Consider the following 27,901-nt stretch of genomic DNA (forward strand, 5'->3'; position numbering starts at 1 on the left):
TCTATGGAATGCTCTGCCTCAGAAGGCAGTGGAGGCCAATTCTCTGGATGCTTTCAAGAAAGAGTTAGATAGAGCTCTTAAAGATAGTGGAGTCAAGGGATATGGGGAGAAGGCAGGAACGGGGTACTGATTGTGGATGATCAGCCATGATCACTTTGAATGGCAGTGCTGGCTTGAAGTCAGCTCCATCTTGGGTACTAGCCTACAAAGTACCCAGGACATCTTCAGGGAGTAGTGTCTCAGAAAAGCAGCGTCCAATATTAAGGACCTCCAGCACCCAGGGCATGCCCTTTTCTCACTGTTACCATCAGGTAGGAGCACAGAAGCCTGAAGGCACACACTCAGTGATTCAGGAACAGCTTCTTCCCCTCTGTTATCTGATTCCTAAATGGACATTGAACCCTTGGACACTACCTCACTTTTTTAATATATATTATTTTGTTTTTTGCATAATTTTTCATCAATTCAATACACATATAATTGATTTACCTATTGATTTATTATTATTTTATTATTTCTCTTCTATATTATATATTCCATCGAACTGCTGCTGCTAAGTTAACAAATTTCACATCACATGCCAGTGATAATAAACCTGATTCTGATGATGCTCCGTTTCCAGAATCTCGTGTCTTTTCTATCTGCTTTGTACTTTGACACTTGACACACGAAATACCCGTTAATTTTTAGTGCATTGTTTGTGGTAGCTTGCTGCGTAAAAGTAGTTGTTGAGTGCTTAGCGAACATTGACTGGTTCTGAACCCCAACCAATGATTACTGCACAAACAAATACAGCAAGGAAATAAGGCGAAGGCTAGCAATGGCACACGCACAAGCACTACCAGACACTGGAACATCTGAAAAGATAGCTCTGTGAGCACTGACACCAAGATACACCTTCTCAAGAGTCTCATCTGGCCAGTAACCCTATATGGCTGTGTAACATGGACTCTAGAAGCAGCTGATGAAAAGAAGTTGACAGCATTTGAGATGGGGACAGACAGACAGACCCTTGGGGTATCATAAATTGAAAGGCGATCCAACAATTTCATCCTAGAAAAGACTGGCACGAAGCCAATACTTCTGGAAACTGTTACCCAAAGGAAACTTGGCTAGTTTGGACACATCTCAAGAACTGAAGACACACTGGAACGCACTGTGCTTGAAGGCAGAGTAGAAGGAAGCCGCCCCCGAGTTAGACAGAGGACAACATCAAGAAGTGGACCAGCCTCACCGCCAGAGATGCAGGAGGTTTGATCGCAGTGGAAGAAAGCGGCCGCCGAGGAACGAGCGGAGTCTGGCTCACGACGATACCGACCCCGAAACCTCCGCGGCTCGCCGTCGGTGACCAGGCGAACAAATACGCATGCGTACGGATCCCAGCTTGTTCCCGGATGTCACGCATGCGCTCAGTCGACAAGGAGGCACGGAATGATCGGCCGCAGGTAGGAGCTGGGCTTCGGTTGGGGGATTAGTCACACTGGCGTCCAAACGCGACGGAGATTTGCGGCACTTTGTGATCTCCAGCCACACTGCGGTCTTGCACCCTGAGGGTGCCGGTCCTTTCCCTCTTTCTCAGGCCGACGATTCGTACCCGGGCCCTGGGGAGATTTTCGCTGATGAACCAAGGCGCTGGCACCGTTTCAGCGGCGCATGCGCATCGCTGGGTTCTTGGTTGACAGATGTGTTTCTTGTTCGTAACGTCTTCTGGGAAGAAAGGCAGCCATAGGTGAAATTACCAGCGTTTTCCCCGTTTGCAAAGCACAGGCGGAGGAAATGGAAGCGGATAGATCTCCTAAACACTGTCGAGCTCTTAAGAAAGTAAGAAATAGGAGGAGGAGTAGGCCATCTGGCCAGTCGAGCTTGCTCTGTCATTCAATAAGATCATGGCTGATCTGGCCATGGACTCATTTCCACCTATCTGCCTTTTCCCCATAACCCCTAATCCCCCTACAATGCAAAAATCTATTCAACCTTGGCTTACATATGGAAGAGAATTCCATGGATTCACCACTGTGGGAAAAGCAGTTCCTCCTCATCTCCGTCCCAAATCTGCTCCCCCGAATCTTGAGGCTACGTCCCCTAGTTCTAGTCTCACCTACCAGAGGAAACAACTTTCCTGCCTCTATCTTATCTATCCTTTTCATAATTTTATATGCTTCTGTACGATATCCTCTCATTCTTCTGAATTCCAGTGAGAACAGACCCAGATGACTCAACCTCTCCTCATGGTCTAACCTCCTCACCTCTGGAAGCAACCCAGTGATTCTCCTCTGCACTGCCTCCGAAGCCAGTATATCCTTCCTCAAGTAAGGGGACCAGAACTGCACGCAGAACTCCAGGTGTGTCCTCGCCAGTACCCTGTACAGTTGCAGCATAACCTCTCTGCTCTTAAATTCAATTTTTCTAGCAATGAAGGCCAACTTTTATTTGCCTTCTTGATAGCCTGCTGCACCTGCAAACCAACCTTTTGTGATGCATGCACAAGCACTCCCAAGTCCCTCTGCTCAGCAACATGCTGCAATTTTTTTTACTATTTAAATAATACTCTGCTCTTCCATTTTGCCTTCCATTGTGGATGACCTCACATTTACCAATATTGCACTCCATCTGCCAGATCCTTGCCCACTCACTTAACTTATCTACATCTCTCTGCAGACTCTCTATCTCTTCTGCACACTTTCCTTTTTCACTCTATTTAGTATTATCAGCAGACTTAGATAAACTACACTCGGTCCGCTCTTTCAGATTGTTAATGTATATCATGAACTGCTGTGAGCCCAGCACCCACCCCCATAGCACACCGTTCACCACTGATTGCCAGCCAGAGTAACACCCATCTATCCCAACTCTCTGCTTTCTGTTAGCCAATCCTCTATCCATGCTAAAACATCACCCCCAACTCTATGCATCCTTATCTTATGGATAAGACTTTTATACGGGACCTCCAGCTATATAAATCCAAGCATTAGGATTTCGGAACAGAAATACAGTTCTCAGTTAATCTCAGATGACAAGTTTACCTTCCAGTTAATGAAAATGTTAATTAGTGCAGCATGGGGGTGGGGGGGAGAAAAAAAGCAAAATCCTTCCATCAGCTTTAGTTCTTGAGAAAATAACCATTCTTCTTCCTCCTTATTAATCAAACACCGATCAACCTCTGTTTTAAATATCCCCAATGATTTGGTCTTTGAACTGTCCGTGGCAATGGAATCCACAGGTTCCTCTATGTGCATGAGATGTTTTGACATGGGGGTAAAAATACCGGCAGTCTTCCATATTTGTATCTATCGTAAACCAAATCAAGCTCTATCAGATCTCCCCTCAGCCTCTTCCACTCCAGAGAAAACAACCCAGGTTTGTCTGAACTCTCCTTGCACATTAGCTCATGACTGTGTTCCAGATAACATCCTGGTGAACCTCTTCTGCACCCTCTGCAATGTATCAGTATTACATTGGGAAAAAGGGAACGATAGAGCCAAAGGTGATTGGAATGACACACTAGCAGGATGACAGCATGGCAACAATGGCTGGAGTTTCTGAGGCCAATGCAGAAGGCACAGGATAGATCCATCTCAAAGACGAAGAAGTATTCTAAAGAGAGGATGAGGCAATCGTGGCTGACAAGGGAAGTCAAAGTCAGCACGAAAAGAAAAGGGGGTGCTGAGAATATAGTGATTGGGAAGCTTTACAAACCAGCGAAAGCCAACTCAAAAAGCAATAGGAAGACAAATGTGAAATATGATGGTAAGCTAGTGAATAACATAAAAGAGGGTGCCTTTTTTATTTTTCAGAGATATAAAGAGTAGAGTCAAAAGTGGACATTGAAGGTGCTGGTGATTTATACTGGTGAGGTTGTAATGGGGAAAAGAGGAAGGATGAGCAAACTAAGTACGAATTTTGCCAGCAGAACGCAAAAGTTACTATCACTAACGTCCTTCAACACCTGAAATGCCGAAGGTGGATGGCACCTGGACCAGATGGGCAACAACCTGAATGAGACTTTAGTGGTGAACTTTAAACCATATAACAATCACAGCACGGAAACAGGCCATTCCGGCCCTCCTAGTCCGTGCCGAACTCTTAATCTCACCTAGTCCCACCTACTCGCACTCAGCCCATAACCCTCCACTCCTTTCCTGTCCATATACCTATCCAACTTTACCTTAAATGACACAACTGAACTGGCCTCTACTACTTCTACAGGAAGCTCATTCCACACAGCTGTCACTCTCTGAGTAAAGAAATACCCCCTCGTGTTTCCCTTAAACTTTTGCCCCCTAACTCTCAAATCATGTCCTCTGAAATATCTTCTGAAATATCGTCACTCTACTCTTAAGAAGGGAGGGAGGTAAAAGACAGGAAATTAAAGGTCTCCAGCAGCAGAGGGATCTGGACCAGCTGGAAAAAATGGCAGATGGAGTTTAATACAGACAAGTGTGAGGTATTGCACTTTGGAAGGACAAACCAAGGTAGAACATACAAGATAAATGGTAGGGCACTGTGGAGTGCAGTAGAACAGAGGGATCTATTCAGATACAAAATTCCCTAAAAGTGATGTCACAGGTAGATAGGGTAGTAAAGAGAGCTTTTGGTACATTGGCCTTTATAAATCAAAGTATTGAGTATTAGAGTTGGAATGTTATGGCGAGGTTGTATAAGGAATTGGTGAGGCCGAATTTGGAGTATTGTGTGCAGTTTTGGTCACCGAATTGCAGGAAGGATATTAATAAGGTTGAAAGAGTGCAGAGAAGGTTTACAAGGATGTTGCTGGGACTTGAGAAACTGAGTTACAGAGAAAGGTTGAATAGGTTAGGACTTTATTCCCTGGAGCATAGAAGAATGAGGGGAGATGATAGAGGTATATAAAATTATGATGGGTATAGATAGAGTGAATGCAAGCAGGGTTTTTCCACTGAGAGAAAGGGGAGAAAAAATTAGAGGACATGGGTTAAGGTTGAAAGGGGAAAAGTTTAAAGGGAACATTGGGGGAGGGGCTTCTTCACACAGAGAGTGGTGGGAGTGTGGAATGAGTTGCCAGATGAAGTGGTAAATGCGGGTTACTTTTAACATTTAAGAAAAACTTGGACAGGTACATGGATGAGAGGTGTATAGAGAGATATGGGCCGGGTTCAGGTCAGTGGGACTGGGCAGAAAAATGGTTCGGCACAGCCAAGAAGGGCCAAAAGACCTGTTTCTGTGCTGTAATGTACTATGGTTGGCAAGATGTTAAGAGTCCATTATTAAAGATAAACTGTAGTGGTACGGGGGAGGCACACAATAAAATAGGCCAGTCAGCATGGTTTACTTAAAGGAATTCTTCAGGGAATAATGGCAGGATAAACTTGGGTTTCCGTAAAGCTTTTGGTAAGATACCGCATATGAGGTCACTAATAGATCTAGGCCTCATATGGAGCCAGTGATCATTAATGGAGAATGTGTGGAGCAGGTTAAGACCTACAAGTATCTGGGAGTACAGTTAGACGAGAAGCTAGACTGGACTGCCAACACAGATGCCTTGTGCAGGAAGGCACAGAGTCGACTGTACTTCCTTAGAAGGTTGGCGTCATTCAATGTCTGTAGTGAGATGCTGAAGATGTTCTATAGGTCAGTTGTGGAGAGCGCCCTCTTCTTTGTGGTGGCGTGTTGGGGAGGAAGCATTAAGAAGAGGGACGCCTCACGTCTTAATAAGCTGGTAAGGAAGGCGGACTCTGTCGTGGGCAAAGTACTGGAGAGTTTAACATCGGTAGCTGAGCGAAGGGCGCTGAGTAGGCTATGGTCAATTATGGATAACTCTGAACATCCTCTACATAGCACCATCCTGAGACAGAGAAGCAGTTTCAGCGACAGGTTACTATCGATGCAATGCTCCTCAGACAGGATGAAGAGGTCAATACTCCCCAATGCCATTAGGCTTTACAATTCTACCGCCAGGACTTAAGAACTTTTTAAAAGCTATTATTAATGCTTTTTGAGGTAGTGATTTAGATGCATATCATATTTTTTACTGAGTTAAGTATTGTATGTAATTAGTTTTGCTACAACAAGTGTATGGGACATTGGAAAAAAGTTGAATTTCCCCATGGAGATGAATAAAGTATCTATCTATCTATCTATCTATCTATCTATCTATCTAAACAAGATAAGAGCCCATGGTATTGCAGGAAATATACCAGCATGGCTAGTCTATTGGCTGAGGAGACAGAGTGGAAATAAAGGGCCATTTCTGGTTGGCTGCCATTGATCTGGTGTTTAGCAGGGGTTGACGTTGAGTCTGATATTCTCCACACTACTTGTTAGTGATGACATTGGTCAGAACACATTTGGAGTACTATGAGCATTTTTAGGTCCTTTTCCAAGAAAGGATGTGCTGGCATCGGAGAGCTTGATGACTCTAGACCTGTACTTGCTGAGTTCAGAAGAATGAGGAGGAATCTTGTTAAGAGCCATCAAATATTCTAAAATTTAATAAATAAATAAATAAAGAAAGAAAGAAAGAACCATCAAATATTGAAATGTGGAAAGGATGTTTCCTTTCGTGGGGAAGTTTAGGACCAGAGGGCACTGCATTAGAATATACCCATTTAGAACAGAGAAGAGGAGGAATTTCTTTACCCAGAGGGTGGTGAATCTGTAGAATTCATTGCCAGTCATTGGGGGCAAGACTTTGGGTAAAGTTAAAGCAGAGGCTGATAAGTTATTCCTCCAAGAGAACCACTGTTGGAGCAATTTTTGGTGTTAGCAGGTAACTTTGGCCACCAGGCTTCAGATCTGAATTGTAGATTTGATTTTAATGCATTTCTGAACAAGAGGTTCACAGACCAGGAAACAGGCACTTACCTGATGGTCCAGTCGACATTTCATTGCATGGATGCAAGAGTGGTAAACACTTCTGTTGGGTGTGATGGTGGGAAGATTGTAAATATGAATTTGTTTGACCTGATCTGAATCTTCTTTGATCTTTAGCACCAATAATCTGTGTAGTGCAGACCTTTTGACTGAAAGCATCTCCATAAAATGTCTGCTTTATCTTCTCTTGTCGAATAAGAAGCTGCTTCAAATCTATCAGTACTTTACTCAGGTGACTTCATTCATGCAACAACAGACAAGGAGAAAATGTTTCCTAGAGTGAGGAACTTCAGGACCAGAGGGCATAGCCTTAGAATAGAGGACACCCATTTAGAAAAGAGAAGGGGTGGAACTTCTTTACCCAGAGGGCGGTGAATCTGTGGAATTCATTGCCACAGACAGCTGAGGGCAAGATTTTTGGTATAGTTAGAGTGAAAGCTGATTCTTCCTAGAGGTTTGGAGGCATTTGTGCCTCAGTGACCCATAGAGTAATGTAGGCTGGAGTCAGGCCTTATGCTTTGTCTGTTAGTTGGGTCAGGCATGCCTAACTGGTCAAAGAGTAGAGGCCAGACTAAATGTGGTCCGTATTCTGTAAACTTCTCCAACCCTACTCCTATTCCCATCTCAAAAAAACCCCACAAATCCCTACAGCGCTCCCCATTTCTGTAAACTTCTCCACTCTCTCACCTAGATGGGGCCAGTTGTGCTGTGAGGATTACATTCCTTGACTTCTCTAGTGCCTTTAACACCATCCAGCCCAAGATCTTAAGGCACAAACTAACGGAGATGGGAGTAGACTCTCACATGGTGGATTGGATAGTGGACTACTTGACAGATAGACCTCAGTATGTGCGGTTGGGAGACTGTAGGTCTGACACGGTGGTCAGCAGCACAGGAGCGCCGCAGGGAACCGTACTCTCTCCGGTCCTGTTCACCCTGTACACATCAGACTTCCAATATAACTCGGAGTCCTGCCATGTGCAGAAGTTCGCTGATGACACGGCCATAGTGGGGTGTGTCAGGAATGGACAGGAGGAGGAGGAGTATAGGAAACTGATACAGGACTTTGTGATATGGTGCAACTCAAACTACCTGTGTCTCAATATCACCAAGACCAAGGAGATGGTGGTGGACTTTAGGAGATCTAGGCCTCATATGGAGCCAGTGATCATTAATGGAGAATGTGTGGAGCAGGTTAAGACCTACAAGTATCTGGGAGTACAGTTAGACAAGAAGCTAGACTGGACTGCCAACACAGATGCCTTGTGCAGGAAGGCACAGAGTCGACTGTACTTCCTTAGAAGGTTGGCGTCATTCAATGTCTGTAGTGAGATGCTGAAGATGTTCTATAGGTCAGTTGTGGAGAGCGCCCTCTTCTTTGTGGTGGCGTGTTGGGGAGGAAGCATTAAGAAGAGGGACGCCTCACGTCTTAATAAGCTGGTAAGGAAGGCGGGCTCTGTCGTGGGCAAAGTACTGGAGAGTTTAACATCGGTAGCTGAGCGAAGGGCGCTGAGTAGGCTACGGTCAATTATGGAAAACTCTGAACATCCTCTACATAGCACCATCCAGAGACAGAGAAGCAGTTTCAGCGACAGGTTACTATCGATGCAATGCTCCTCAGACAGGATGAAGAGGTCAATACTCCCCAATGCCATTAGGCTTTACAATTCAACCGCCAGGACTTAAGAACTTTTTAAAAGCTATTATTAATGCTTTTTGAGATAGTGATTTAGATGCATATCATATTTTTTACTGAGTTAAGTATTGTATGTTATTAGTTTTGCTACAACAAGTGTATGGGACATTGGAAAAAAAGTTGAATTTCCCCATGGGGATGAATAAAGTATCTATCTATCTAAGCCTACATCCATTCTCATCTCAAAAAACCCCACAAACCCCAACAGCCCTCCCCATTTCGATAAATCCCTCTGACCCTTGCATCCCTCCCCATCTCTTAATCCGCTCCGACCCCAATAGCCTTGCCCATCTCTCAAAACCCCTTCGACCCCTGCACCCTCCCCATCTCTGTAAACCACTTCAACCCCTACACCCTCCCCATCTCTCAAAACCCCTTCGACCCCTACACCCTCCCCATCTCTCAAAACCCCTTCGACCCCTACACCCTCCCCATCTCTCAAAACCCCTTCGACCCCTACACCCTCCCCATCTCTCAAAACCCCTTCGACCCCTACACCCTTCCCCATCTCTGTAAGCCTCTCCAATCCCAACCCTCATCTCTGAACCTCTCCAATCCCTACACCCCTCCCCAACTCTCAAAAGCCTCCCCATCTCCATAAACACCTCCAACCCCTACAGACTCCCCATGTCTGTAAACCACTCCAACCCTCTCCTCTGTACACCCCACCAATCCCCGCATCCTGCCCTTCTCTGTAAACCACTCTAAATTCTTCCCATCTCTATAAACCACTCCAATCCCTACACTCCTCCGCATCTCTGTAAGCATGTCCAACTACTGTACCCTTCCCCATCTCTGTAAACCCCTTCAATGACTACAAAGCTGCTCATCTCTGTAAACCCCTACGACCCTACAACCCCCATCTCATAACCTGTCTGACCCCTACACACCCCCATCTCTCAAAACCCCACCAATCCCGACACCCCCTTGTCATCGTTGTAAACCCCTCCAACTACGACACCTCTCCCCATCTATGTAAACACCAACAAACCCAACAACCTTCCCCATCTCTGTAAACCCATATGACCCTACACCCCCCTTATCTCATTACCTCTCTGACCCCTACTCACCTCCCCATCTCTCAAAACCTCTCCAACCGCTACACCCATCCCCATGTGTAAACCTCTCCAACCCTGACAGTCCTCCCATCTCTGTAAACCCCTCCAACCCCTGCACCTCTCCATAAACCACTTCAATGCAATGCCCCTCTCCATCTCTGTAAACCCCTACAATGCCTACAACCCTCCCCCATCTCTCAAAAACTCTCCAATCACTATACTCCTCACCATCTCTGTTAACCCCTTCAACACAGACCCCTCCCCATCTCTGTAAACCTCTCCAACCACTACACCCCCAACTCTAAACTGCTCTGAACCCTACACCCCTCCCTATCTCTTTAAACAACTCCACTTCTTCAGCAGTTTGATCGTGGCACGACTGCTCAAGCACGTGGACATCAGCCAGTGAGAAGAGTCGCAGCAGGAGGAGGAGCGAGGGGCTTGGGAGAGCGCTGAGTGCTGGGAAGCAGCTGAGGCGAGTGTGCTTTAAAAGGAGCGTGGAGGGTAACTGAAGGGTTAAACAGTGTTGATTAGAGGGAAGTGAGTACTTGAGATAATTGGCAGGGACATATAAAAGGAGGGTAACTGAAGAGGAGCGGCCAGTGTGTGAGTGGCTCAGGGTAGGAGTGGAGCTTTGAGGCTTCGGTGAGCAGAGACCGAGGACGAGCTTGCTCCCAGTGAGGTAAGGCCGGGTAAGTTCTTTTAATTAATTTAATTAACTTAGGAGTAGGTAACGGAGGCAGCAGTTAGGGCAGCCGAGAGCTCCGTTTGCAGTATGTGGGAAGTCAGGGATAGCACAATTGTCCCTGTTGATTACACTGTAAAAGGTGCATCCAGCTGCAGCTCCTGACAAACCGAGTTGGGGAACTTCGGATCATTTGTGAGGCAGAGGCAGAAATAGACAGGAGTTTCAGGGAGACAGTCACCCCTAACAGACAGGAGGTAGGTAGCTTGGTGACTCAGGAGAGGGAAGGGGAATAGATAGAAAGAGCAGAGCACCCCTGTTGCTGTTCCCATCAATAATAAGTATACCATTTTGGATACTGTTGGTGGGGGCAACCTACCAGGGACAAGTTGTAGTGGTCGTGTCTCTGGCACTGAGACTGGACCCTCAGCTCAGAAGGGAAGGAGGGAAAAGAGGAGATTAGTAGTGATAGTAGTAATAGCTAGGGGGACAGATAAGAGGTTCTGTGGGAGAGATTGAGAATCCCAGATGGTCTGTTGCCTCCCTGGTGCCAGGGTTTGCGATATCTCGGATAGAGTTCTCGGTATTCTCAGGAGGGAGGGTGAGCAGCCAGAGGTCATGCAAAGAGAGTTTAGAGAGTTAGGTGCAAAGTTGAAGGACAGGACCTCCAGGGTTGCAATCCCAGGATTGCTACCTGTGCCACGTGCTAGTGAGGCTAGAAATAGGAAGACGTGGCTAAGGAGATGGTGCAGGAGGGAGGGCTTCATGTTTCCGGACACTTGGGCTTTGTTCCAGGGAAGGTGGGACCTGTTCCGATGGGACAGTTTGCACCTGAACTGGAAGGGGACTAACATCCTTGCGGGTAGATTTGCTAGTGCTGCTCCAGAGGGTTTAAACTAGATTTGCAGGGGGAGGGGAACCAGAGTGTTAGAGCAGATAGTGAAGTGGAGGAGGATAACGGTCATGCGAGGACTGCATGTTTAGACAGAAAGCAAAGGTGTGTATGTGATAGAAATGTTCTCAGGTCCATCTATTTCAATGCAAGGGGTATTGTAGATAAGGCAGATGAGCTCAGGGTGTGGATTGGCACATGGGATTGCAACATTATTGCTATTAGTGAGACTTGGTTGCAGGAGGGGCAGGACTGGCAGCTTAATGTTCCGGGGTTCCGTTGTTTCAGACGTGATAGGGGGAGGAGTGGCATTCCTAGTCAGGGAAAGTAATACTTTAATACTTAATACTTTACTTTATTGTCACCAAACAATTGATACCAGAGCGTACAATTATCACAGTGATATTTGTTTCTGCGCTTCGCACTCCCTGAAGTACAAATCGAAGTAAATACAATAAAAATTTAAATTATAAATCATAATTAGAAAATAGAAAAGGGAAAGTAAGTTAGTGCAAGTCAGGTCCGGATATTTGGAAGGTACGGCCCAGATCCGGGTCAGGATCTGTTCAGCAGTCTTATCACAGTTGGAAAGAAGCTGTTCCCAAATCTAGCCGTACGAATCTTCAACCTCCAGAACCTTCTCCCGGAGGGAAGTGGGACAAAAAGTGTGTTGGCTGGGTGGGTCTTGTCCTTGATTATCCTGGCAGCACTGCTCTGACAGCATGTGGTGTAAAGTGAGTCCAAGGATATCACTGCTGTGCGTAGACAAGCACTCCTGGCTATCCTGTCTACAGAGGCAACATAGGAGGAGCTGAGGAACGGGAAAGGTGTGACCACACTAATAGGGTTGTATTATAGACCGCCCAATAGAGAGAGTTGGAGGAGCAAATCTGTAGAGAGCTAGCAAATCGATGTAAGAAACAGAAAGTTGTAATAGGGGATTTTAACTTTCCACAGATTTTTACATGTTTCTGTAAAAAATGACTATAATGTTACTAGTTTCAAGTTAATTATGGATAAGGATAGGTCTGGTTCTCAAGTTGAGGTTCTAAATTGGAGGAGGGCCAATTTTGTGGAAATGAGAAAGGATCTAGGAAGAGTGGATTGGGATAAGTTGTTTTCTGGCAAGGATGTGTTCAGTAAGTGGAAGGCCTTCAAAGGCGACATTTTGAGAGTGCAATTTGCATGTTCCTGCCAGGATTAAAGGCAAAGTTAGCAGGCATAGGGAACTTTGATTTTCAAGGGATATTGGCAATCTGGTTAAGAAAAATAGGGAGATGTAGATAGATAGATAGATACTTTATTCATCCCCATGGGGAAATTCAACTTTTTTCCAATGTCCCATACACTTGTTGTAGCAAAACTAATTACATACAATACTTAACTCAGTAAAAAATATAATATGCATCTAAATCACTATCTCAAAAAGCATTAATAATAGCTTTTAAAAAGTTCTTAAGTCCTGGCAGTAGAATTGTAAAGCCTAATGGCATTGGGGAGTATTGACCTCTTCATCCTGTCTGAGGAGCATTGCATCGATAGTAACCTGTCGCTGAAACTGCTTCTCTGTCTCTGGATGGTGCTATGTAGAGGATGTTCAGAGTTATCCATAATTGACCGTAGCCTACTCAGCGCCCTTCGCTCAGCTACCGATGTTAAACTCTCCAGTACTTTGCCCACGACAGAGCCCGCCTTCTTTACCAGCTTATTAAGACGTGAGGCGTCCCTCTTCTTAATGCTTCCTCCCCAACACGCCACCACAAAGAAGAGGGCGCTCTCCACAACTGACCTATAGAACATCTTCAGCATCTCACTACAGACATTGAATGACGCCAACCTTCTAAGGAAGTACAGTCGACTCTGTGCCTTCCTGCACAAGGCATCTGTGTTGGCAGTCCAGTCTAGCTTCTCGTCTAACTGTACTCCCAGATACTTGTAGGTCTTAACAATGTATAGCAGGTATAGGCAACAAGGAACAAATGAGGTACTCGAAGAGTGTAGAAAATGTAAGAAAATACTAAAGAAGGAAATCAGGAAGGCAAAAAGACATGAGGTTGCTTTGGCAGATAACTTGAAGGTAAACCCGAAGGATTTCTACAAGTATATTAAGGGTAAAAGGATAGTAAGGGACAAAATTGGTCCCCTAGAAGATCATAGTGGTCGTCTATGTGTGGAGCCTCATGAGATGGGGGTGATCTTAAACAGTTTTTTGCATCAGTATTTACTCAGGAAACTGGCATAGCGTATATGGAAGGAAGGGAAACAAGCAGTAGTGCCATGGAACATATAGAGATTAAAGAGGAGGAGGTGCTTGCTGCCTTACAGCAAATAAAGGTAGATAAATCCCCCGGGCCTGACATGATATTTCCTCGGACCTTGAGAGAGACTAGTGTAGAAATTGCAGGGGTCCTGGCAGAAATGTTTAAAATGTCCTTAGCCACAGGAGCGATGCTGGAGGATTGGAGGGTAGCTCATGTTGTTCCGTTGTTTAAAAAAGCCTCCAAAAGTAAACCAGGTAATTACAGGCCAGTGAGCTTGACATCAGTAGTACGTAAATTATTGGAAGGGGTTCTGAGAGATCGGATATACAAGTATTTGGATAGCCAAGGGCTGATTAAAGATAGTCAGCATGGCTTTGTGCATGGTAGGTCGTGTTTAATGAATCTTGTAGAGTTTTTCGAGGAGGTTACCAAGAAAGTAGATGAAGAAAAGGCTGTGGATGTTGTATACATGGACTTTAGTAAGGCATTTGACAAGGTCCCACATGGGAGGTTAGTGCAGAAGGTACAGACACTCGGTATCCATGGAGAGGTTGTAAACTGGATTCGAAATTGGCAGTGTGGGAGAAGACAGAGTGGTAGTGGATGATTGCTTCTCAGACTGGAGGCCTGTGGCTAGTGGTGTACCTCAGGGATCTGTGCTGGGACCATTGTTGTTTGTTGATCTAGATGATAATGTGGTAAATTGGATCAGCAAGTTTGCAGATGACACTAAGATTGGAGGCATTGTGGACAGCGAGGAAGGCTTTCAAAGCTTGCAGAGGGATCTGGACCAACTGGAAAAATGGGCCAGAAAATGGCAGATGGAATTTAATGCAGACAAGTGTGAGGTGTTGCATTTTGGAAGGACAAATCAAGGTAGGACATGCACAATAAATGGTAGGGCACTGAGGAGTGCGGAGGAACAAAGGGATATGGAAGTTCAGATACATAATTCCCTGAAAGTGGCGTCACAGGTAGACAGGGTTGTAAAGAAGGCTTTTGGCATCCTGGCATTCATAAATCAAAGTATTGAGTATAGGAGTTGGGATGTTATGGTGAGATTGTATAAGACATTGGTGAGGCCAAATTTGGAGTATTGTGCGCAGTTCTGGTCACTTAACTATAGGAAGGATATCAGTGAGATTGAAAGTGTGCAAAGAAGATTTACTAGGATGTTGCTGGGTCTTCAGGAGTTGAGTTACAGGGAAAGATTGAACAGGTTAGGACTTTATTCCTTGGAGCATAGGATGGGGGGATTTACAAAATTATGAGGGGTATAGACAGAGTAAATGCGAGTAGGCTCTTTCCACTTAGATTAGGAGAGAGAAATATAAGAGGTCATGGCTTTAGGGTGAAGGGAGAAAGGTTTAGGGGAACTTCTTTACTTCAGAGTGGTGGGAGTATGGAACGAGCTGCCATCTGACGTGTTAAATGTGGGCTCACTCTTAAGTTTTAAGAATAAATTAGGTAGATACATAGATGGGAGTGGTCTGGAGGGTTATGGATTGGGTACAAGTCAATGGGACTAGCGGAATAAAGTTTTGGCACAGACTAGAAGGACTGAATAGCCTGTTTTCTGTAGTGTTCTATGGTTCTAAAAGGAGATAACTTTATAGAGCGGGCTATGGAGTAGAGGGAGACAGTAGGAAGGCTTTGGCTCAACGGGTCAAGGCGAGTTAGGTTATCTGTGTAGATTTCATACAGGAAGAATGTGTGAGAGGCCAGTGTCAGATGTGGGAAGCCCGGGAGACTCTCAGCTTCCCAGATGGCCACATCTGCACCAGTTGCGTTGACATGCAGCTCCAAAGGGACCATGTTAGGGAACTGGAGATGCAGCTCGATGACCTTCGTCTGGTCAAGGAAAGTGAGGTGAAAGATAGGAGCTGTCAGCAGGTAGTCACACAGCCTGGAGAGACAAATAAGTGGGTAACAGTCAGGAGAGGTGTAGCATCCGTACCCCCAATTTACCCCCCCCCCCGTTCACCTAGCGTGAACTGCCAATAGTGCAGTACTTCGGTGTAAATACGGTGTAATGCCCCCCCCCATACACGCTCGCAACACAAATACCAGACAATACACCAAAGGCGAGTAAATAATTGCAACTTTATAGTTATTTCTTAGTGATGGGTTAGTAGAAACGGATAACCTAAAGGCGCCAAATCAGCAAGTTTATCAGTTTGTGCACATAATATTTTAATATGTTGGAGCTCACACCTCTGGTTCCATCCACAACCTTCCAAGCCTTCAGCTGCCGTCCAAACCACCGACGTCCAATATCTGCTGCCCTGGAACCACTGTCCGGTCCCCATATGTCCATCCTCCTCACTCGCCTCCGGAAAAGGCTTGCGAACTCCCGTTCAGCTCACACGTAAAGATAGCATAACAATTCTCCATTGGTTAGTTCCCCCTTATCTGCAATTATAACCCAAACATTCCAGATACAGAAACCCAATGCAGCATTAAGTAACATTACGGAGAAGCCATTTTGTTAGCCTGAACAGTTAACACCAGTTACTGGTACTGAGAGCCCTACATAGGGAAGGGAGGAATCAGAGGCTAGAGAACACACCTGTGGCTGTACCCCTTAACAATAAGTACTCCTGCATGAGTACTGTTGGGGATGGGGGAACGGCCTACCTGGGGGAAGCAACAGTGGCTGCGCCTCTGGGACATGGTCAGGCCCTATGGCTCAGGGAATAGAAGAACATGGCAGCAGTGGTAGTGGGTTATAGTTAGGGGGTCAGACAGGTGATTCTGTTTATGCAGGAAAGGAACACGGATGGTAGTTTGCCTCCCAGGAACCACATCAGAGATGTTTCTGATCGCGTCAACGATATCCTGAAGTGGGAAGGGGAACAGCCGGAGGTTGTGGTACATAATGGTATCAATGACATCTCGGTAGTAATCTCAGGATTACTGCCTGTGCCACGTGACAATGAGATCAGGAATAGAATTAGGTGGAGGATAAATGCATGGCTGAGGGTTTGAAGCGGGGTGGGGGGGGCCGGGATTCATATTTAGAAAACATAGAAAATCTACAGCACAATACAGGCCCTTTGGCTCACAAAGTTGTGCCGAACATGACCCTACCTTAAAAATTACTAGGGTTACCCATAGCCCTCTATTATTCTAAGCTTCTTGTACCTATCCAAAAGTTTCTTAAAAGACCCTATCGTATTGGCCTCCACCACAGTTGCCGGCAGCCTATTCCACGCATTCGCCACTCTCTGAGTAAAAAAAACAACAACTTACCTCTGACATCTCCTCTGTACCTACTCCCAAGCACCTTAAACCTGTGCCCTCTTGTGGCAGCCATTTCAGCCCTGGGAAAAATCCACACGATCAATACCTCTCATCATCTTATACACCTCATCAGGTCACCTCTCATCCTCCTTCGTTCCAAGGCAAAAAGGCAGAGTTCACTCAACCTGACTTCATAAGGCATGCCCCTCCAATCCAGGAAACGTCCTTGTAAATCTCATCTGCACCCTTTCTATGGCTTCCACGTCCTTCCTGTAGTGGGGTGACACAGAAATGAGCACAGTACTCCAAGTGGGGTCCTATATAGTTGCAACATTACCTTTCGGCTCCTAAATTCAATTCCACGATTGATGAAGGTCAATACACCATATGTCTTCTTAACCACAGAGTCAACCTGCACAGCTGCTTTGAGCATCCCATGAACTCGGACCCCAAGATCCCTCTGATCCTCCACACTGCCAAGAGTCTTACCATTAATACTATATTCTGCCATCATATTTGACCTACCAAAATGAGCCACTTCACACTTACTCCATCTGCCACTTCTCAGCCCAGGTATGCATCCTATCAATGTCCTGCTGTAACCTCCGACAGCCCTCCACACTATCCACAACACCCCCCCCCCCCCCCCACCTCCTTATCCAGGTCATTTATAAAAATCATTAAGAATAAGGGTCCCAGAACAGATCCCTGAGGCACACCACTGGTCACTGAACTCCATGCAGGATATGACATGTCTACAACCACTCTTTGCCTTCTGTGGGCAAGCCAGTGCTGGATCCACAAAGCAATGTCCCCTTGGATGGCATGCCTCCTTTGATTTCTAGATCATTGAGATCTCTTTTAGGGCAAGAGTGACCTGTACAAAAAGGATGGGTTGCACTTGAATCCTAGGGAGACCAATATCCTGGTGGAGAGATTTGGAAAAACTATTGGGGACAGTTTAAACTAGGATTGCTGGGGCTTCAGAACCAAACTGAAGAGATGGAGGAAGAGGTGGTTAGCTCACAAATAGAGAAAGCTTGGAGACAATGTAAGAGGGAGAATAGGCAGGTGATAGAGAAGGGACGTGCTCAAACTGTTACGTACCCCGTAACTGGGTGTCAGACCAGCAAAGATAGAAGTATCCATTGGAGTCTGGTGGTACTATATTCAAAAGTGTTTATTAGTAAAATAAGGAAAACAATACCAATAATGCAAATATACATATAACACAAGTTAGCAGTAATAAACCTAAAAGTGTAGGAATAATAATCAGCAATAATAAACAAGCTCTATCAATGTCTAGGGGTAAATGAATTGTCATAGAAAAGTATAAAATTCAGTTCAGTTCATGAGCGCTGAGGTAGTTATGCTTGTTGTGTTGTAATCGTTGGAGAGAGAGAGCGAGTGAGAGATTAAGTAGCTGCAGTCAGCAAACCTTCCTGTTGCCTTTTGATTCCGTTGCACCGTTGTTGTGGTAGTCATTCAGCTGTGACCCCTCCATCCTTCTGCTAGACCGTTCTTCTGTGGTGGACTCGTCACTCTGGCATGAGTGGACACACACACAAGTTCCCACCGGCCCTGTTGTAACACTGTGAGTTTTACTGACCGATCTCCTGGTTCGGTCTCCGAAGCCCCCCACCTTTCCTGTGGGTTCCAACACTCAATCAGTGTCCACTGGTGTGTCTGAAGGGTGTCTCTCCAGACCTGTCTTTTTATCTCTACTAACGGGGTCTCAGCTATCCATCAATTCTGAATGACTGTGTCCATCAAATCAGGCCACTCCTGCTGTCTCATGAGGAATGTTAACGAGCAAAGTAACGTCCTTGTAGTGTAAGTAAATAATCCAGGAAGAGTCATAATAAATCAACAGTCTCTCTCTCTCTCTCTTATCTGTAGCGAATGTTCGTACCTGTGTTTCGTCTCTCTCTATCATGAGCAGCATAACAACGGCAATAGTTCGTAGTTCTCGGGGGGGGGGGGTTGGGAATGGTTAACTCTGCACCCCTTTGTCCATCAGGTCTGTTCATCACTCATAATAAGACCAATGGTTTGAGATGTGTCTATTTTAATGCAAGGAGTATTATGAACAAAGTGGATGAGCTTAGAGCGTGGATCAGTACTTGGAGCTATGATGTTGTGGCCATTACAGAGACTTGGATGGTTGAGGGGCAGGAATGGTTACTTAGAGTGTCAGGCTTTAGATGTTTCAGAAAGGACAGGGAGGAAGGCAAAAGAGATGGGGATGCAGCATTGTTGATCAGATGTTAAAGTTGAATCTGAATAAAACTCGTGAGACCAGCTTCTTATAGTTACAACAGTTTATTGCGCATCCTCCTGCAGGAGTTTGAAACCCAATTGTCAAAGGGAAGGCATGTAAGTACTGCCACCATCTGACAAGTGGACCTACTTAGGTTACAGTCGTATATTTATAGATAGTAAGTCCCATACATTACTGTTGTAGACATTATTAGAACTGGTACTCCCACCAAGTCTATTGGTGCAAAACTTAGTTACAGATAAGAGACTCTGCTAAATCAAGGTTTTAATTACAGATGGATAATCATTCCTGTCCTTAACAGTGAGTCTTCCCCTTCCCCCCCCCCCCCCCCCACTCAAACGAGGGTACAATTTATCAAATTCTCAATGTCTCTCTGCAAATTAAGCCGGTTTATTTGCTTACTGGTGAAGACAGAGTTTACTTCAGTTCAAAAATTCCTGGTCAGTTCCAATTATTCTTTAAGCCAGAGGTTACATAGGTTCAAAATGATTTTTTTAATATATCCTCAATTCCTCACAGAGGTAGTGTCACGGCTGCAGAAAAGGAGGAAGACATGGAGAGATTGTCTACAGGGTCTCTGTCTGTAGGTGGAAGTTAGGAACAGGAAAGGGTCAATAACTGCTGGGTGTCTTTTACAGACCACCCAATAATAACAAGGACATCGAGGAGCAGATAGGAAGACAGTTTCTGGAAAGGTGTAATAATAACAGTGTTGAGAGATTTTAATTTTGTCGTGGTGAGAGATTTTAATTTCCTAAACATCGATTGGCATATCCCTAGAGTGAGCGGTTGAGATGGGGTGGAGTTTGTTAGGTGTGTTCAGGAAGGTTTCTTGACACAATATGTAGTTAAGCCGACAAGAGGAGAGGCTGTACTTGATCTGTAATTGGGAAATGAACCTGGTCAGGTTCAGGAAATATTTGCGTGGAGTCCTGCATAGGTTCGTTCTAAGGAGATAGGGAAAGGATGGTAGGGTACAGGAACCATGGTGTACAAAGGCTGTTGTAAAAGAAGAAGAACTTACGAAAAGTTCAAAAAAACTAAGTAATGATAGTGATCGGGAAGATTATAAGGCAAAGGAGCTTAAGAAAGAAATTAAAACCAGAAGGAGCCATGAGAAGGCCTTGCCGGACAGTATTAAGGAAAACCACAAAGAATTCTACAAGTGAAAAGCAAGAGGGTAAGATGTGAGAGAATAGGACCAATCAAGTGTGACAGTGGAAAAGTGTGTATGGAACCAGAGGAGATACCAGAGGTACTTAATGAATACTTAGCTTCAGTATTCACTACGGAAAAGGATCTTGGCAATTGTAGGGATGACTTACAATGGACTGAAAAGCTTGAGCATGTAGGTATTAAGAAAGAGGATGTGCTGGAGCTTTTGGAAAGCATCAAGTTGGATATGTCACCGGGACCAAAGGAGATGTATGCCAGACTACTGTGGGAGGCGAGGGAGGAGATTGCTGAGCCTCTGGTGATGATCTTTGCATCATCAGTGGAGACGGGAGAGATTCCGGAGGTTGTGGATGTTGTTCCATTATTCAAGAAAGTGAGAAGAGATAGCCCAGGAAATTATAGGCCAGTGAGTCTTACTTCAGTGGTTGGTAAGTTGATGGAGAAGATCCTGAGAGACAGGATTCATGAACATTTGGAGAGGCATAATATGATTAGGAATAGTCAACATGGCTTTGTGAAAGGCAGATTGTGCCTTACGAGCCTGATTGAATTTTTTGAGGATGTGACTAAATACATTGATGAAGGAAGAGCAGTAGATGTAGAGTATGTGGATTTCAGCAAGGCGTTTGACAAGGTACCCCATGCAAGGCTTATTGAAAAAGTAAGGAGGCATGGGATCCAAGGGACATTGCTTTGTGGATCCAGAACTGGCTTGCCCACAGGAGGCAAAGAGTGGTTGTAGATGGCGTTCAGTGGATGAGGGGCTCATAATCATTTGCCGCAGGTAGGAGTGGGGTTCCAGGCTCCAGTGACTTTCAGCACTGGCATTCAAGCCATGACTGAGAGACAAATACTGTGATCCCTTTACATGCTGTGGTCCTGGTCAATGGGACAGTCCCGGTCCTTTCCCTCTCTCAGCCCCACGATCTGTACCCAGACCCTGGAGAGTTTTCCTTGAGTGATGGGTAGACAGTTTCTTGGTCGTGGGATTTCTGGGTAAAGGGGCTGCCATGTTTGACACTACTGGTGTTTCCTCTGCCTGTCCTTAGGGCATTTGGAAGCACAGATGGAGGAAATGGGAGCGGATAGATGTCCCAAACACTGCCGACCTCCGTCTATATAAATCGAATGATTAGGAACTCGGAAATAAATATAAATCCCAGTTAATCTTGGATGGGCATTCTACCTTCCAGTCAATGAAAATGTCACTTAGTGCTGCATTTTTTAAAAAACAGATCTTTCTATCTGCATTAATTCTTTGAAAATCACCTTTATTCCACCTCCCCTTGTTCTGGACCTTTCTACCTATGAGAACTTGTTTTGTGCTATTCTGTCTGGGTACATAATGATAACAAACACCTTTGGTCCTGGATAACAAGTGACCTGTAGCTTACACGTTACAAACATCCCACACTCCAATGAGAAAGATTACTGCCCTCCCCATCATATTCATTGGCATTTGCATTGGTGAGTTAACACTGTCAATCACTTGTTGGGAGAGGATTAGAGTGATTAGAACATCTCCAGGATCAGACGTATATTCACAAGTGCTCTTTGTAGAGCTGTGGGATGTGACCAGAAATTGAAATAATACTAATGGAGAGAGGCAAACTGAGTCATTCACTGATTGATGAAGGGCAGATATGTCCCATTCTGATACAGGGATTCAATCAGAGAATTTGATGGTCAGCTATCAAATTCTGATCTGTGCCCAGTTAGAAGATGAGATCCTCCAACTGGAGTTGAACTTTGTAGCAATGTGAACATGTGAGCTCACAGCAGACAAAAATCTCACCTGAAGTACTCTTTCACCTTTTGATGTCTTTTTTTAAAAATATTTTGCAGGTTTGAAGTAGCAGAAAATCTGTGTATGGGAGTCCCAAACACGACACATCAGTTTTGTTGACTCTGTCCAGATATTTAAGGAGTGACCAGATATTTCCTTGCAAAACTGATATATCAGTTGTCGATCCTTGGAGATGAAGAAGTATCTCATTCCAGCTGGAAATGTACTTTGTGTCTGAAATGTAGTTCTCTGTTATTCATTAGAGATCAGTTCTTCAACTGCATTGATCGTGGAAGGCATTAACGACGTCTGACATCTGACTTCCTGAATTGCCCGAAAATTGATCACAGTGAGGTATCATTCTCCTTCTCTGAGTGGGAAGAGAGTTACTCGCAGCCTGCCAGCAGACACACCAGTGAGTTCACAGTGGGGAAAGTCCATTCACCTGCTCTGTGTGGGAGGTGATCTTCTTAATCATCCAGTCTGAAGATACATCAGCAAGTTCACTCCATTGTGAGACGCTCCACCTGTTCTGACTGTGGGAAGCAATTCATTCTTTCATCGATGCTAATGATACTAGAAAATTCACTAGTGAGAGAATATTAACCTGCTCAGACTGCAAAGGCGTACGCACACTGCAGAGACACATACTGGTGAGAGGCCATTCACCTGCTCTGAATGTGGAAAAGGATTAACTCCGTAATCTCAACTGAACAAACGTGCACATATTCAGTCCGACAAGATGCCTTTCACCTGCTCAGACTGTGGGAAGGAATTCACTCGGTCATCTGACCTCAAAGTACATCAGCGAGTTCACACTGGGGAGAAACCGTTCACTTGCTCAGACTGCGAGAAGGCATTCGCTCGGTCATCTCAACTGAATGCACATCAGCGAGTTCACACTGGGGAGAGGCTGTTCACCTGTTCTGAATGTGGGAAGGCATTCACAGACTCACATGCATTACAGAGACACCGTCGAGTTCACACTGGGGAGAAGCCATTCACCTGCTCAGACTGTGGAAAGGCCTTCACACACTCATCCACACTACAAAGACATTATCGAGCTCACACAGGGGAGAGGCCATTTACCTGCTCTGAATGTGGGAAAGGATTCACTCAGTCATTCCAAATGAAGGAACATCAACGAGTTCACACGGGGGAGAAACCGTTCACCTGCTCAGATTGTGGGAAGGAATTCACTCGGTCATCTGACTTGAAAGTACATCAGCGAGTTCACACTGGGGAGAAACCATTCACCTGCTCTGTATGTGGGAAGGGGTTCACTCGGTCATCTCACCTACTGGTACACCAGTTGGTTCACACTGGTGAGAGGCCGTTCACCTGCTCAGACTGTGGGAAGGGATTCACTCACTCATCCACACTAAGGAAACATCAATTAGTTCACACTGGGGAGAGGCCATTCACCTGCTCTGAATGTGGGAAGGGATTCACTCGGTCATCTCACCTACTGACACACCAGTTAGTTCACACAGGGGAGAGGCCATTCACCTGTTCTGTATGTGGGAAGGGTTTCACACTCTCATCTACACTACAGAGACACCAGCGGGTTCACACTGGGGAGAGGCCGTACACGTGTTCTGAATGTGGGAAGGCATTCACTCAATCATCCAGCCTTTTGTCTCACTACAGAGTTCACACTGGAAAGAGGCCCTTCACCCACTCTGAATGAAATGATTCACTCAGTCATCCTCCCCTGTGTCACACCACTGAGTTCACTTTGGGGAGAGGCCCTTCACATGCTCGGAATGTGGGAAGGGATTCACTCAGTCATCTGAACGTGTCACTTCCCAAGCTTTGACCAGATGCCAATCACGGATCAGAATCTCTTCGAGGTTTCAGTAAAGAGAGGCTTCAGTTAGAGAAGACAAAAAAAATCTGTAGGTGAAGCTTTATTCCCCTTTCCCCTTTACATTTGCTCAGTTAGAACAGTAGAAATTCCAGTCAGGACAGTGGGATGTACCTCTTTCCTAGATGGTATGTTGCCTCCTGGATACCAGGCTCTGGGACATCTTGGATTGAATCCACAGAATTCTTAACTGGGAAGGTGAATAGCCAAAGGTCATGGTGCATGCTGGTACTGATGACATGGGCAGGTTGAGTGATGAGGTTCTGCAAAGGGAGTTAGGTGCTAAGGTTTAGGGCAGGACCTCTGGGGTTGAGAGCTCTGGATTGCTACCTGTGCCACATGCCAGTGTGGCCATATAGGAAGATTACACTGTTAAACATGTGGCTAAGGAGTTGGTGTAGGAATGAGGGCATAACATTTTAGGATCATTAGAGCTTGTGAAGTTTAGGATGTGTGCAGCAGTGAGTGCATTGGGGGAAGGGGCTATCAGTGATGGGCACACATTAACATACAGTTAGGGAGATAGTGGTGGGGAGAGAAGGGAGGTGAGGGAGGGAGAAGGGGATGGAGGTAGGGCTCCCACAAGGCCCTTCCCTTCTGGAATTGGCCCCATTCCCCCCCCCCAGGCTGGGGGTGAGCATTGAGATGCCATGCCTAGAACAAAATGAATCGTTCAATAGTAGTGTATATGGCTGATGTACTTTGATAAGAAATTTACTTTGAAATGTATTGTTTGAAAGCATGTACTGATGCAAAATAATTTCAATGGACATCTAAGATTGGAAAACAAATTGGTGATGGGCCCCACTGCTCTGTGCCAGCCAAGAACTCCCACCTCAGTCTGTCCCATCTGCCTGTGCTTAATTCAGCTCCCCATAAACCTTAGCTCTGTGTGTAGCTGTCCCAGTATCTTCTATTTTCCCTCTTCACTCCATTCTGGGGGGTGGGAACCGAACTGAAGTGATGGAGGAAAAGGAGGTTAGCTCACAAATAGAGGAAGCTTGGAGACAGTGCAAAAGGGAGGATAGGCAGGTGTCAGAGAAGGGACGCGCTCAGACCGATGGTTTAAGGTGTGTCTATTTTAATGCGAGGAGTATTATGAATAAAGTGTATGAGCTTAGAGCGTGGATCAACACTTGGAGCTATAATGTTGTGGCTGTTGCAGAGACTTGGATGGTGCAGGGGCAGGAATGGCTACTTCAAGTGTCAGGCTTTAGATGTTTCAGAAAGGACGGAGGGAGGCAAAAGAGGTGGGGGCATGGCACTGTTGATCAGAGATAGTGTCACAGAAAAGGAGGACGACATGGAGGGGTTGTCCACGGAGTCTCTGTGGATGGAAGTTAGGAATAGGAAAGGGTCAATAACTACTGGGTGTTTTTTATAGACCACCCAATAGTAACAGGGGCATCAAGGAGCAGAAAGGGAGACAGATTCTGAAAAGGAGTAATAATTACAAGGTGGGTGTGGTAGGAGATATTAATTTCCCAAATACTGATTGGCCTACAAGAGGAGAGGCTGTACTTGATCTGGTATTGGGAAAGAAGCTGGTCAGGCATCAGGTCTCTCAGTGGAAGAGCATTTTGGAGATAGTGATCCCAATTCTATCTCCTTTACCACAACATTGGAGAGGGATAGGAACAGAAAAATGAGGGAAATGTTTAATTGGAGTAAGGGAAATTATGAGGCTATCAGGCAGGAAGTTGGAAGCATAAAATGGAAACAGATGTTCTCAGGGAAACGTATAGAAGAAATGTGGCAAATGTTCAGGGGATATTTGCATGGGGTTCTGCGTAGATGTGTTCCAATGGGATGGAAATGATGGTAGGGTACAGGAACTGTGGTTTACAAAGGCAAAATTTAGTCTAATCTAGTCAAGAAGATAAGAAGAGCTTATGAAAGGTTCAAAAAAACTAGGATGGTAGGAATCTAGAAGATTATAAGGCTAGCAGGAAGGAGCTTAAGAATGAAATTAAGAGAGCCAGAAGGGGCCATGAGAGGGCCTTGGCAGACAATATTAAGGAGAACGCCAAGGCGTTCTGCAAATATGTGAAGAGCAAGAGGATAAGACATGAGAGAATAGGACCAATCAAGTGTGACAGTGGAAAAGTGTTTATGGAACCGGAAGAGATGGCAGAGACACTTAATGAGTACTTTGTTTCAGTATTCACTACGGAAAAGGATTGCACGGATGATTGGAAAGCTTGAGCATGTAAGGAAGAGGATGTGCTGGAGCTTTTGGAAAGCATCAAGTTGGATAAGTCACCGGGACCGGACGAGATGTACCCCAGGCTACTGTGTGAAGTGAGGGAGGAGATTGTTGAGCCTCTGCCGATGATTGCATCATCAATGAGGATGGCAGAGGTTCAGGAGGATTGGAGTGTTGCGGATGTTCTTCCCTTATTCAAGAAAGTTAGTAGGGATAGCCCAGGAAATTATAGACCAGGGAGTCTTATTTCAGTGGTTGGTAAGTTGATGGAGAAGATCCTGAGAGGCAGGATTTATGAACAATTGAAGAGGCATAATATGATTCAGAATCACCAGCATGGCTTTGTCAAAGGCAGGTTGTGCCTTACGAGCCTGATTGAATTTTTTGAGGATGTGACTAAACACATTGATGAAGGAAGAGCAGTAGATGTTGTGTATATAGATTTCAGCAAGGCATTTGATAAGGTACCCCATGCACGGCTTATTGAGAAAGTAAAGCAAGGGATCCAAGGGGATAATACTTTGTGGGTCCAGAATTGGCTTGTCCACACAAGCCAAAGAGTGTTTGTAGACGGATCATATTCTGCATGGAGGCCGGTGACCAGTGGTGTGCCTCCAGGATCTGTTCTGGGATGCCTACTCTTTCTGATTTTTATAAATGACCTGGATGAGGAAGTGGAGGGATGGGTTAGTAAGTTTGCTGATGACACAAAGGTTGGGGGTGTTGTCGATATTGTGGAGGGCTGTGATAACAGCGGGACATTGATAGGATGCAAAAGTGGGCTGAGAAGTGGCAGATGGAGCCAAAGATGAGGTGGTTCAAATATAGCATTAATGGCAAGACTCTTGGTAGTGTGGAGGATCAGCGGAATCTTGGGGTCCGAGTCCATAGGACACTCAAAGCTGCTACGCAGGTTGACTCTGTGGTTAAGAAGGCATACAGTGCATTGGCCTTCAATTGCAGGATTGAGTTTAAGAGCCAAGAGGTAATGTCGCAGTTACATAGGATAATGGTCAGACACTACTTGGAGTACTGTGCTCAGTTCTTGTCACCTCACTACATGAAGGACGTGGAAACCATAGAAAGGGTGCAGAGGAGATTTACAAGGATGTTGCCTGGATTGGGGAGCATGCCTTATGAGAATAGATTGAGTGAACTTGGTCTTTTCTCCTTGGAGCGACGGAGGATGAGAGGTGACCTGATAGAGGTGTACAAGATAATGAGAGGCATTGATCATGTGGATAGTCAGAGGCTTTTTCACAGGGCTGAAATGGCTAGCACCAGAGAGCATAGTTTTCAGGTGCTTGGAAGTAGGTACAGAAGAAATGTCATGGGTTTTTTCATGCAGAGAGGTGAGAGTGTGGAATGGGCTGCCGGCGGTGGTGGTGGAGGCAGAAATGATAGGGTCTTTTAAGAGACTCCTGGATGGTTACCTAGAGCTTAGGAAAATAGAGTAGCCTAGGTAGTTCTAAGGACATGTTAAGCACAGCTTTGTGGGCCGAAGGTCCTGTATTATGCTGTATGTTTTCTATGTTTAATTCTCCTTTCTTCTCCCCAAAGCTTTTGACACCCTTCCTAATCAAGTGCCGATCAACGTCTGTTTTAAATATACCCATTGACTTGATCTCTGGGCTGTCTGTGGCAATGAGTTCCGCAGGTGCACCACCCTCTGGCTAAAGAAATTCCTCTCCTCATCTCTCTAAATGTATACTCTGATATTAGACACCTGGGAATAAAATTGCCAACTATCTATTCCATGCCTCTTGTAATTCTTTTCAAGCTCTATCGGTTCTCTCCACAGCCTCCTCCACTTCAGAGAAAAGAACCCAAGTTTATCTGACCTCCTTACATGGTAGCTCTAATCCAGGCAAAATCACTATGAACCTCTTCTGCACGATCTC

General features: G+C 45.3%; 1 protein-coding gene across 3 annotated transcripts; it reads left to right on the forward strand.

Moving 5' to 3' along the window:
• The first annotated feature begins 1,389 nt into the window (after nucleotides 1-1,389).
• Nucleotides 1,390-27,752, forward strand: LOC140741528 (uncharacterized). Of its 3 annotated transcripts, XM_073071825.1 has the most exons (3): nucleotides 1,425-1,445; nucleotides 2,196-2,342; nucleotides 21,987-27,752. In XM_073071825.1, the coding sequence occupies exon 3, from the start codon at nucleotides 22,670-22,672 to the stop codon at nucleotides 23,615-23,617; it is 948 nt and encodes a 315-aa protein (XP_072927926.1). In that variant the 5' UTR covers nucleotides 1,425-1,445; nucleotides 2,196-2,342; nucleotides 21,987-22,669; the 3' UTR covers nucleotides 23,618-27,752. The 3 variants fall into 3 exon arrangements, with proteins under 3 accessions (XP_072927925.1, XP_072927926.1, XP_072927928.1); XM_073071824.1 differs by lacking the exon at nucleotides 2,196-2,342 and having other exon boundaries at nucleotides 1,390-1,445; XM_073071827.1 differs by lacking the exon at nucleotides 1,425-1,445 and having other exon boundaries at nucleotides 1,960-2,342.
• The last annotated feature ends 149 nt before the right edge of the window (nucleotides 27,753-27,901 follow it).

The sequence above is a fragment of the Hemitrygon akajei genome, chromosome 18, assembly GCF_048418815.1.
Source record: "Hemitrygon akajei chromosome 18, sHemAka1.3, whole genome shotgun sequence".
Classification (NCBI taxonomy): Eukaryota; Metazoa; Chordata; class Chondrichthyes; order Myliobatiformes; family Dasyatidae; genus Hemitrygon; species Hemitrygon akajei.